Source organism: Gastrolobium bilobum, unplaced genomic scaffold (genome assembly GCF_033153095.1).
Source record: "Gastrolobium bilobum isolate Gb01-03AN ecotype WA unplaced genomic scaffold, APGP_CSIRO_Gbil_v1 utg66262, whole genome shotgun sequence".
NCBI lineage: Eukaryota > Viridiplantae > Streptophyta > Magnoliopsida > Fabales > Fabaceae > Gastrolobium > Gastrolobium bilobum.
The window spans coordinates 79775-92437 of record NW_026895848.1 but is presented as its reverse complement, the minus strand read 5'-3'; the positions used below and the strand labels follow the sequence as shown (position 1 = coordinate 92437).

Below are 12663 nucleotides of genomic sequence, written 5' to 3'. Positions count from 1 at the left end.
GTCATATAGCAGCGGATGTCATATAGCCGCAATTGACTATGCATCTAGTTATATGTGTCTGGTTATTGCGGGATTATCAATATACATACTTCTCTACTAAGTAATAATCTTTGGACCTTTTGGGCTTTTCACTGGTTGGGCTTATAATCTCACGTAAAATAGGTTCATATTAAGTATTAATATATAAAAGATTATACTTTTGATATTTAAGTTACTGAATATGATAAAGTTAATGCTCCAGCTTATGAAAACTAGTAAATTTTACCTCGAGAGATTGGCTAAGAAAAAAGAGAGAAAACCTTGATAAATTTTCCTATATGCATGTCGTGTTTTTTTAATAAAATCACGACACATTTATTATATTTTTAGTTACCTCATCCTCCTTTTTAAAGTTCTTACAATCGAGGTCTAAATACACATATTACGTGGTTTTCTTTTTTTCTTTTTTTAGTACAAGTTACGTTTTTTATTTTCAATAACAATAAGTGATTAAAGAACTTTATCTCAATTTTGTTCTATGAAAATAAAAAATACTTATGATGGTGAATTCAATTTAAAAGCCATTAAAACTAACATAGGTAAGACCCATGTGGATGATCTTTGGGAAAATGTTTTTTGTACCTTGTTCATTTTAGAAGAGCTTTTAACAAAAGGTTAAGATATTTAAAATTTGAAAAGAAAAAAAAAACATCCAAACAAACGTTAGGACAATTGGTCAAAAATGTTTTTGATAATTCTCAAACGCTTTTCTTGTATTGCTCGATGCTGCTTATGCCACAATCGGGCTTTAAAGGATGAGTCCGCCCTAAAGGCTCATTTTTTCCAGCATTCAAATATATATCACACATTTTACCATTATTTACCTAGTTATTGCATGAGTTCGCTTGTTGTTGTCTTTCCATTTTTTTTTTCCGGTGTATTTTCATTATTGTCTTTCTATTAATTTATTACTAGTTTCCTAATCTAAGTGTTGTTTCCAGAGTTTTACGTTCCACTCAAAGGACAAAACACGTGTTGGTACTATAAGAATATGCACTTTTTTTACTAGAAATTATCAATGATTTGGTTTTACTAATTAAGGCACTTGATCATTTGTAAGCTCATGTTTAGGTCATATAAACATACTTCAGTTACCCAGAATATTATATTTTCATTTGACTTGACTCAATATCTACTCATTTATAATAGGTCTCAAAGAATTACTATGCATGGCTAAGAAATAATATATATCTATCCTGGTATCAAATCATTTCACCTACAATTATCTGAAAATGAACGTACATTACCAAAATCAATGGTCAAATTTAGGGTTCCCTATTAATCAAATGCATGTATGAAGAGTAGAGATAGAAAAACCAAACATTTCACTAATAAAAAGTAAGAAGAATTACAACAAAGTTAAATTAATGTCAAGTTCCGGAACCTTAAAAGGGTTTATCTTTATCATAATTATGATAACATGAACTATAGAAATCAATAACATCATCAGACGACATAGAGAAGAAGAGAAAACTAGATTTGCTAAGTACTAGGAATGTTTTTTAGAAATTATAAAAGTTTGTGAGCTTATTTGAATATCATCAATTTCATGTCCTTGAATATTGAATAGGCTTAAATAAAAAAATAAAAAATTTACAAAGCAAATCTTATCAACAACAATGTTAAGCAATAAGTATTAGTTAAAATTAACAATTTTTACTATTTATCACTAAATATCAAAATAATTATGATACAAAATTATGTCCCAAAAAGTAAGATTAAGACAACCAAATATATGACCCAATATTTTACCGTAACGCACCAAATCTCGTTTCTAAAAAAAATAAAAAATAAATAAAACTAATTAGATTTTAAACACACTACTAGCGTTAGCCTTACAGCGATGGCGCATCAGGTAAATACGAGTAATGCAATATAAAAACAATGGAAAACACGAGCTTCAACCACATTCACTTTTGCACTTATCAACAACAATGTTAAGCAATAAGTATTAGTTAAAATTAACAATTTTTACTATTTATCACAAAATATCAAAATAATTATGATACAAAATTATGTCCCAAAAAGTAAGATTAAGACAACCAAATATATGACCCAATATTTTACCGTAACGCACCAAATCTCGTTTCTAAAAAAAATAAAAAATAAATAAAACTAATTAGATTTTAAACACACTACTAGCGTTAGCCTTACAGCGATGGCGCATCAGGTAAATACGAGTAATGCAATATAAAAACAATGGAAAACACGAGCTTCAACCACATTCACTTTTGCACTACCTACATGAAAGAGCTTCAGGAGCAAATTCCTACTACGTACAAAGATAAAGGATTCAAACAAGTTGTAATTCACGGCAATAAGGTTATGTTGAATGATTGGCAAATTGGTCATTTTCCAGGGTCGCGCTACTTAATCGTGCTATTTGTTCCCGGGCCTTATTACCCAATTCAATACCAAGAAAAAAATTTCTCTACAACTATATAAGTGTAGCATAGAAATTTCTCTTGCAGCAAATGGAGAAACATTGACCCCATAATAATCTTGTTTTATTTATCTTTTGAACTTAGGAATGTAAATGTGAGAAAAAAATAAAGCCCTTCCACTAAAATCCAACATATTACGAGATTTAAAAAGTAAATATAGCAAATACAAAAAATGCAACTGCAAAAAATAAGAAACAAAATTTGCACTAAAATAAGAGGAACAAAATTTCCATATCGTCTCCATAACATTATGATAAAATTCAACCCGCAAAACCAAAAAACCAAATATATTTAGTTCAAATAAGCATACAAAACAAAAATCTAATGCGAAAACATAATAGATAAACTCTACTGCGAAACACCCAACCACTTAGAGAAATTGTCGAACTCTGTATAATCGGAATCAGATATCATAGTATGGTACCAGGCCTTTCCTGCAGCTCTGATGGTAGAAGCTTCGTCCTAAAAGGGGAACAATGGAAAATAACACATCAATTTAAAACAATACACAATATTAAGGTAATCAACGAAAAAAATACATTCAATAACGCAAAATACAACAAAGAGAGAACACATATCCTTCTACATATTTGATTGAATGTCTATATTATATATACACTATGTGCATCAGATTACTGAACTGTATTTTACTTGTCACAGGTCACTTGCAGTTATCAAAGCACAATTCAAATCCACATGCAATTTGCATATACATTGTACTGTTATAGAATAGTAGTAGCAAGGTTACATACAAAACTGAGATGAACATACCACATGACATGATATATCATAATTGAGAGAATGCAACTACGATCAACAATACAGATGCATAATGATATATATTAAAAAATAAAGCAACAGGGTATGCCATGAAGCCCATTAGTCTCAATTGCAGTTTATTTACACAAACATTAATGCTACTCTAGTATGAGGAAAAAAAATAAAAGCAATTCAGCTTGATATTATGGTAAAATTGTAAAGATTTGGCTAACCTGAGAAATGTTCTTCCTCTTCTTATCCAGCTTCTCCTTCTTAGCCTTAACGCGCTGCGCCTCAGCGAGAAGAGACATCCTCTTAGCAGTCTTAGCATAAGGATTGAGCCTCAGCATGCAATTGAGGTTCTTGAGTGGGTTCTTCTTGAGAGTTGCCCTCTTCACATCCTTCTTAATGGGCCTCACAACAGATTGAACCTCATCAGAGTTGATAATCCTAGATAGGTCAGAGTTCACCATCTTGGACCTTGGAAGAATGTAACCCTTCTTTTTCTCAGAGGGCTTCTCGAAAGATCCATAGATAGAGTCCAGTTTTTCAAAAGCAGACTTGGTCCAGATCACAAACCTTCCAAGGTGTCCACCAGGTGCGAGCTTCAGAAGGTTGAGCCTCTCAACATTCGCAACCTCAACACCAGGAACGTTGCGGAAAGCCTTAACCGCTTTAGCTCCTTCAGTTCCATACACAATAAGAGGACCCCTGCGAGAGATGTACCTGCGGTTTCTCATTTTCCCTTTCCCTGGTCGAATGCCAGTGCTGTCCTTCGCTTTCTCAGCGTCAGAGAAAGCTCCGATCTGCTTCAGAACCTTGATCGCCTCCTTGGTTTTCTCGACTCCTTCGGCTGAATCGCTCACGACGAGTGGGAGCTCAGGTACGGTCTCGATCCGGTGTCCGCGGGCGAGGACGAGTGAGGGAATGGCGGAGGCGGCGATGGCGGAGACGACAGCGTAGCGCTTCTGGTTGACGTTGATCTTGCGGTGCCAGCGGCGCCAGATCTTGGTTGGAGCGAACATTCGACCACCGCGGCACATGTTTCCGAAGGCTCCCTGGCCGGCACGGTGAGTACCGCCGCCGGGGACACGGGGGATACGGGAAACGGCACGACCTGTTCCCCAGGATTCGGCGGAGGTCTGGTGACCGGCGCGGCGGGAGACGGCGTAGGGCTGGCGGCTGTTCTTTGAGATGTTGGAGTGGACGTAATTGACGATATCGGGACGGATGGAGGCCTTCATGACGTCAGGGAGAGGGACGGTTGGGGTTGCGTCGGTGGCCATGTCCCCCTCGATGGACTGCACGGTGACAAGAGGACGCGCCGCTGCGGCCATTGCTAGAGTGAGAGAGAGAGAGGGAATTAGGGTTTTTGGCTGCAAATGAAAATGGATTTTGAAGTGGATTGTATGAATATATAGTTATATACTTGCCTTTCTTTGCTGTGCTTCTTAGGGTTTTGGTTGCTTCGGGCCTGTATGGGCTAAAGGTTCTTGGGCTTAGTCTCTTCAAGCTATAATTTTTTTTTTTTATTTTTTTTTTTGTAAACCTTCAAGCTATAATTTTATTTTCTAGGTTTGGTTTTTTTTTTATTATTGTGACACAGTTAATTATTGAATTGTTTATGGAAAAAATTATATTTCTCACTAATCTCTTCTCTTTCTTTACTTTACAATGGGGCTCAGTTATTTTTATGTGAGTGTGACTGGAAATTTTTTTTGAAATAAAAGCAAAAATATTAAATCCATTATTTATTGTAGGCTTTTCATGTGATAAAAATTTGAGAAAAATGTTTCTGTTTTTATTGCAGAAAAAATTTGTCTGTCACACTTTTACACAAAAGTGAGTGGATAGAGAAGATGAGTAAGATCCACTCACTTTTATGTGAGTACGGCAAAGAAATTTTTTCTGCGGGAAAAGTAGAAACATTAAACCCAAATATATTAATTTTCTTAAGTGACTCTGTGAATACTACTTGGTTCTCAATTTGGTAAATGGTTGAAATGACTTATTGATATGATATTGCTTGCATTCAAATTGATGCTGCTATTTCAAAGGAACTAATATGAGAGATATGATGCAGTAGCAATTGACTGAGCAGCTAGTCATATATATATCATATGATTGCAGAATTGTCAAGATACTGCCATATTTACTAAAAAATAGTCTTTGGGGCCTTTCAATAGTTGGGCCTATAACCCCTGATGGAATAGCTCAAAATCAAGTATCAATATATAAGAGATTCCGTTGTTAATATTTAAGTTGCTGAATATGATAAAGTTAATGGTATAGCTTATAAAAACTATAAAATGTTACCTCGAGAGATTGGCTAAGAAAAGAAAGAGGAAATCTTGATAAAATTTCCTACATGCATCTCGTGTTGTTTTTTTAATTAAATCATGACACATTTCCTACATTTTCTAGGTTTCGTTTTTTATTTTTTATTGTGTTACGGTTAATTAATGAATTATTTATTGTAGGCTTTTCATGTGATAAAATTTTTCTTTCCGTGTAGTTGTCAATATGACAGATATATTGAAATGAACACATTAAAAATGACCGAATGATTCTCATCAGAAAGGGTAAAAAAATTGTTATAAAATTGATGTCATTGTGAGCTAAGTTGGCAGCTGAGCTCCCAAGGAATTGCTTGGTGCAGTGATCAAACCCTGCCTCAACCAGTTTCTTGAAAAATCTTTGGGGGCCAGAGGATATGCCAAAAATCTTCGGTTGGGGGATTAGTCTCGTCCTTTCTCCGGTTGCGAAGCTTAGTGCACTCACTGTTACAATGAGGGGCTAGCCCAAACAGGCCGTACCCTGAAGGCATGGTGCTCGGAGAAGGTTGAATAGGAATACCTCCGTGACTCCGTGACTACTAACTTGGTTCCCAATTTGGTAAATGGTTTGAATGACTTATTGATATGATATTGCTTGCATTCAAATTGATACCATTATTCCAAAAGAACTAAAATGAGATCAATTTTATTTAGATTTTGACTCGGAAAAAAAATATTACTTTGCAAACTGATATGCCCTTCGCATTGAAAATGTTCCTACATCCTACTAATCCAATCGAGAGCGGTCATTAAAACAGTAAAAGAAGACTCACAAAACTGAAACACGAAACGGAAGTATGTCGAAGTGTGACTTCACACAAATTTGGCAACCAAAAGCCACACTGAATCACTGATAATAGACAATAATTAGCCCCTCTCCATTTTCTCTTCTTTGATACATCTATACCATTAAAAATATCTTATATAATAACATAGACCTATGTGTCTACTCGAAGGTAATATCTCTAAAATAGTTAAGACAACAGTTGTTATGGACCATAGAATCAGCTGAAAAATATGTTGTGCTCTTCAGCTTTCTAACATATACACATATACTATCATGGCTGTGGTCAAAGGACTATGGTTACATTTACAGGCTTTACAGCAATTGCAAGACACTCCTATGCCTTGCTGCTGCTGGCTGAGCAAAACCTGTGTCTTCCATCCAAGTTTGACCTAGTGAACTGTAAAAGGAGATGTTACAATAAAAACAGACATGAAAACAAAAGAAAACTACAAAATATGAGAAGAATAAAAACAAATACCAATCAACAAATTGCTTGTGGTTAAGCGGTTTGACACGATAGATCATTTGTCTGCGGCTTGACATCAATTCCTGCAGTAACTCCTACTGCCAATGAATTGACATCATATGTTGACAATACCTCCTTCTGAACAAAGCAATAAAGATAAACTAGTCAAATTTCATCTTTAAAGATAAATCACACAAAGGTTTCATCCAAGTTCATTCATAAAGACAGCTTCATGAGAATGATTAAGCATCACTAACTCTTTATTTTGTCTAAGTTTCTTCCCCCAAGAATGAAGCAGATGAGATAGGCATTGAGCAATCATCGCAATTAAGCAGAGGGTCAAGAAACTGAGTTGAGTTGAAGTTTGATGTTGTCAGATACTATTTTAATTTTGTTATTAATATAGGACAGTCACTGTCTTCCTACACATACAGACTCTATGATAAGTTCATGTTATATTTTAAAAAAAATTAATTTAATGGCAAAGCTCTTCATACTTTTCTTTTTGTCCTGAAGAAAGATATTTACTCCCGGTCTTGAAGGGCTTATTTGGTCGTAGGGACAGATCCAGAAAATAAGTGTTGAGGGGCCTATTACAAAAGTTAAGATATTTAAATAAAAAATTGTAGATTTAAGAAATAAATGTATCGTAATTTTATCAAAGTTGAGCAGATGCTCTTAATTCGTATGTATCTTTCAATGTATTTGCAAAGTAAATGCATCAAGAAGATGGGGTTTCATATCCTACATATAGCAAAGCCAGAGTGATATTTATGGATTTGGCATTTCAATTTGATGAACCGCAACAACTAAATATGATTAATCAGATTACAAAATAGTATAGATCAGTCAATTCAAACAAAATGATACTTGGACAGAATACACTTACAGTTCTTTCAAAACAAGAATTATTTTTTTTTTTTGGCAAATATGTTGCAAAACTATATAATCATAATTGAGATTGATTTTGAAACTTACAATGGGCTCAAAGTCAGGGCTAGACAAGTTGACAGTAAGATTTCTCATTAACAATAAGACCTGCAGCAAAACACCAAACATTCGTTTATGAAGAGTGAAGAGTGAAGACAGTTCCGGAAATGGTAAGTTTTGGGCCTTTTAACCTTGAAAGTGGTAAGTATCCCATTCTTTTATTCATAAAGACATACCACTCTAGGCATATATCAAAAGTCATGAAGTATAGAACAGTAATATCAAGCTCGAGTGTTATAGTATGATGATCATTATGTTGGCATATTTAAAAGCTCATCCAGAGTCAATTTAGTCTAACAATTTTGCCAGTTAGACGCATAACAGTAATTCTTTAGCTTTAACAAACTTTACACAAAGCTTTCCACCACAGTAAAATCAACTGCCACAAATTGATGTTCCCCATGACATTTTGATTAGCTTATGTGATCTCACTTTATCTTCCTTCGACACGCTAGTATAAAATAACCATATTCAAAGCCTTACAGAGTCAAACTATTTTAAGCTAAAAAGGAATGGAGCAATCAGCTTTATATTTCACTACTTATCGAAGTGAGAAAAAACATAATGTTACATACTTCACAACTAAAAGGGACCATAAAAAGCCACTAGGATTAGTCTAGTGATGAGGGTTCAAATCTCAGTGCCATCACTGTATCAAAAAAAAAAGGACCATAAAAGGCAACCAATACATATTTATATGTAATTTGGAAGTTTATATTGACCACTACTTTAAAAATTGAGAACCTAGCTACACCTTACGACATGGTTCATGAAAAGTTCAAGGAAAATTGTAACAAGCCTTAGAATGTTAGAGAACATTCTGGGCTGACAAATTCTGGCAACAAGGTTCTTAGTCTGAATCTACACTAAGAAATTTAGAATGATTCTAGTTTATTTGAATTCTGTCCACTTTGATATCAACATGCCTTTTTCCTTAATTTCAAATCTTGTTTTGACAGACTCAATCATTCAAAAATGTTATCATTCTTATTTCCTTGGAAATTATAGTAGGATTTCTTCTTCCCCTGGAAAATGATCCACACACTTCCAGTAGAATAAAAGTTAAACAGAAAGGCTATATCATTTCATGCTACCAGGAGACCATAAAAATTATCTTCCTCAAAATGGCTTCATCAAGTTTCCTAATTCTGCTTTGGGAAGAGGAAAAACCATTCATTGTAACCATGCATCCTGTAAGTTTTGGTTTGTCTCATAACACCAATATTTTTTTTAAGTGAATCAATACCTATCTGATTACATAGCTAAGTTTCAGCTCTGAAATTACTTCGTCAGGGGGAAGGGGGCCGCATGTTACCTAATTAAGTGATGATAAGTTTCATTCAAGTATTCAACTCACAGTTTCAAAATTTATAGGATCCATTTCCTTCAGCTTCTGAACATGGCCGTTCGTATCTGGATCAAAAACACTTCCAATGAAACTGTAAACTTCAGAAAAGTCTGGCAAACCTGTGAAATATGGTCAAAATGACACATAACCATATGAAAATGAATACAAAATAAAAATCAATATAAGCAGAAATCAATATATCAGAAGATTACCATGAAGAACAGGAGCTTGTTTCCCTTGCTTTGATATGTCAGAAGTTGGTATCATTCTAGTAGAGTTCCCAACACCACTAAGACTGCTGTTGCTAATCTGTGTTATCCCGTTTGATCCAATATCAGCTGAATCAGTAACGTCATATAAGATAACAAGCGATGGAAAGTTCCATTTAGTACAGCCAATATAGACTATAGACATCAAACAAACAACAATAAAAATAAGTATGCATGCCTTCATTTCCATGAAGGTTGTTGAACTCATCCTGACAGATCATGGATTTATTGGATCCGGCATTCATCAGCAGGGAAGTTTCATCCCATGTGGTATACCGAGGTGCAAGGGTATTTGTAGAAGAAGCATAAGCAATGGATGCTGGAAGTGGCAACAAAACTGGCAACCCAGAAAGTAGCATGTCAGGGATGCATGAAATGTTGTGCTTTTAGAGACAGAATATCACCATCCCAAATAGAAGCAAACCATTTTTTGATGCCTTTTGAGGGTAAGGATGAGCAGCTTTGCGCTTAGGACGAGGAGGAGGCACATGTGCTACTGTCCCATTCTTTTGAACTTTCAGGAAGTATTTTTGGGCATGGCTTCGTATCTGAGAAAAGTTATTAATTAGTAACAAATAATTCCTGAATAGAAAACACACATGAAAAAAAGAAAATAAAGACATAGAGCTGAAAAGCAGTATCCTAACCTGAATAACTGTTTTTGAACCTACAAAATCTTCAATTTTCTTCCAATCCCTGTCAAATCTGAATATTCCACAAGATGTCAGTAATTGGTTGCAGAGTACTTCACTTAATTTAAAAGCATAAAGGCTACATCTGAGGCAGGCCAAAAAATAAGGGCTGAATGATACCATTGACGAGTTAGAAAATTTGCCCTGTTAATTTTATACGAAGGACTTAATGCATAAGCTACCAAAGTAATTGTAAAGTTCTCTTACTTTAAGTTTCCTTGGTTGAGTAGATAAATGAGAAGATGGAGAATAGAGCTCAAACAGACTAAAAAATAAGTACATGTTATTTCTATCTTCTCCAATTTCTGATATCCAAAACAAATATCAAATTAAATTTTTATTCCAAATTTTCTACCTAGGCACTTTCCACCTACTCAACACAATTGTACAGTTTTTCTTACAACCTGGCCCTCTTCTATCCCATCCTTCCTTCAACCTACACGTCTTAGCATCAATTGGATTCTCTCGGAGACTAAAACGAATTAGAAATGCTAATATTTGTTCATATAGAAAAGAAACTGAATTCTGAAAGGGGTTATCAGTTTGATGGGGGAAAAAGATTAATCTAGAAAACATTAAGAACCTTAAAGAAATTAATAAATAAAGTGAAATCCATTCTCAAAAAAAAAAAAAAGGGAGGAAGAAACATATGGACTCACAATTGAAGAGCTTCGAGAAACTTGTCGTGTTCTTCCTCAGTCCAGCTCTCCCTGGACTTGGTGATGGTGTAAGGCTTTCTCACCTTCTTGCCAGAACCATCACTGGCGGTTGTTGATGTAGCCATTGACTGAGAAATCGAAGTGTTGGAGTTCATGCTCTGCCACAAATGACATAGACTATGTGGCTTCTGAGAGGTTTGAGATAGAAAGAGAGGGAGGAGAGAGAAAGACAGAGAGTAACTGGGATGGGATGTGACGTGGCGGGGTGGGGTGGGTATATGTGCGGTGCACAATTTGAGAGCATAACAGTTACCACAACTTCCCCTACGCTGATTTCCTCGTCCCATGTTCTATCCCATGAGAACAGAACATTGTCGTGGGATTTCATACACCACACGCACACATGTAACAAAAGTTTTAACGTTTACCCTCAAGATGAATTATCAAATTTGATTATTATTAGGTAGGCCATTCTTCTTAGAGCACGTTGGTATTAATTTTTTTTAAAGTTAAAAATTACTTTTAATTTAAAGTTAAAAATAAATTTATAAGCTGTTGAATGATTATATATATATATTTTTAACTTAAAAGCTGTTATTTAAAAAAAAACATATATTTTAAAAAATATATATACAACTTAAAAAAGAAAAAGTTCTTGGCTTTTGAATTTTTTTTATTATAAAAATAAACTCTTTTTAGTATACTTTTTTTATAAAAAATTATTTGACTTAATTTCTGCCTATAACAAAATAGATTAAAAAAAAATCTTCCAAAAAAATACTCAATGCGCATCTATGCCATTACGAGTTTGTTGACCAACTTGTAAAATTTTAAAATATGTATTTTTAAAATTGTTTTGGATAAATAAGTGATATTTTAGGTACGGATTTGAATACTTTTTGGGAAATCATTATCTCCTTCTACATGAGATAAGAACTTTTTCCTACACAAATTCGTTTTCCGTGCCAATTAATTTTTCTTTTCTTTTTTAATTTAAAATGTGGGACCCACATTTAATTTATCTCTACTTTTTTTCTCTCCTACTATCCTACAACATAAGAAAATATGCACCCATACTTTTTATATGAAAAAATGATCATTTAATTTTATCATGATCATTTATTGATAATATAATAAAAAAGAAAAATATGTATGATTTTTAATAAATAGTTATGATCAAATAACATGATCAATTATTTTTTTACATAAAATGATCCAAATCCTTTAGGGCCGTTTGATAGAAGGACTTTGTTAGGATTCCTGAAAAATTGAAAGTGGTAATCTTACTTACCCACGTTTGGTACAAGTTTTTTAAATTTTTCCTGAGAATCTGATTTTTCTGGGATTTTATTTTGTGTGTAATTTTTTTGAAAAAACCATCCAGGAATACCATTTAAAATGTGGTATTCTAGGATTTCTATGGCTAGGGAAAATTTAATACAACTAAACATAGTATCAAGCAAATTAACTCAATATTCTCGGGAATATGTTAGTCTACTAAACAACTTTTTGATAACATTCCCAAAAAAACTCATTTTCTCATCATATTCTTGAAAATCATGATTCTCGGATAAAAAAAAATCTCTCATCTACCAAACGCCCCCTTTAAGTACCATGTGACACCTCAGCCTCTTTCACCATATGGGCATGTGTTTCATGCACTAGATGTGGCAATTTTGTATTCTTTATTGTCTATGTCCTGTGACTCCGGGATGGGGATTAGAGGCACGAGGATAAATTTTTGATACCACTATTACATTTAGGTGGGTATAACTTTTTTGTTATTTTTGAAAAAAAGTGAAATGTGACGAAATTTTTTTTTGAAAAGTGTTACAATTTCTTTTAAAAATAAAAAAATATTGGACTCACTTGAA

The 12663-nt window shown here is 34.0% G+C and overlaps 2 protein-coding genes across 3 annotated transcripts; both read right to left on the bottom strand.

Moving 5' to 3' along the window:
• Positions 1 to 2682: 2682 nt before the first annotated feature.
• Positions 2683 to 4621, bottom strand: LOC133296381 (large ribosomal subunit protein uL4). The gene is made up of 2 exons (XM_061495352.1): positions 3476 to 4621; positions 2683 to 2945 (listed from the first exon to the last, which is right to left on the bottom strand). Exons 1-2 carry the CDS (start codon positions 4577 to 4579, stop codon positions 2832 to 2834), a joined length of 1218 nt encoding a protein of 405 aa, XP_061351336.1. The 5' UTR covers positions 4580 to 4621; the 3' UTR covers positions 2683 to 2831.
• A 1725-nt stretch (positions 4622 to 6346) lies between these two features.
• On the bottom strand, positions 6347 to 11042 carry LOC133296380 (protein REVEILLE 8-like). Of its 2 annotated transcripts, XM_061495350.1 has the most exons (9): positions 10790 to 11042; positions 10086 to 10143; positions 9863 to 9986; positions 9617 to 9775; positions 9382 to 9507; positions 9179 to 9288; positions 7810 to 7869; positions 6844 to 6969; positions 6347 to 6762 (listed from the first exon to the last, which is right to left on the bottom strand). In XM_061495350.1, exons 1-8 carry the CDS (start codon positions 10942 to 10944, stop codon positions 6865 to 6867), a joined length of 897 nt encoding a protein of 298 aa, XP_061351334.1. In that variant the 5' UTR covers positions 10945 to 11042; the 3' UTR covers positions 6347 to 6762; positions 6844 to 6864. The 2 variants fall into 2 exon arrangements, with proteins under 2 accessions (XP_061351334.1, XP_061351335.1); XM_061495351.1 differs by lacking the exon at positions 9617 to 9775.
• Positions 11043 to 12663: the final 1621 nt, after the last annotated feature.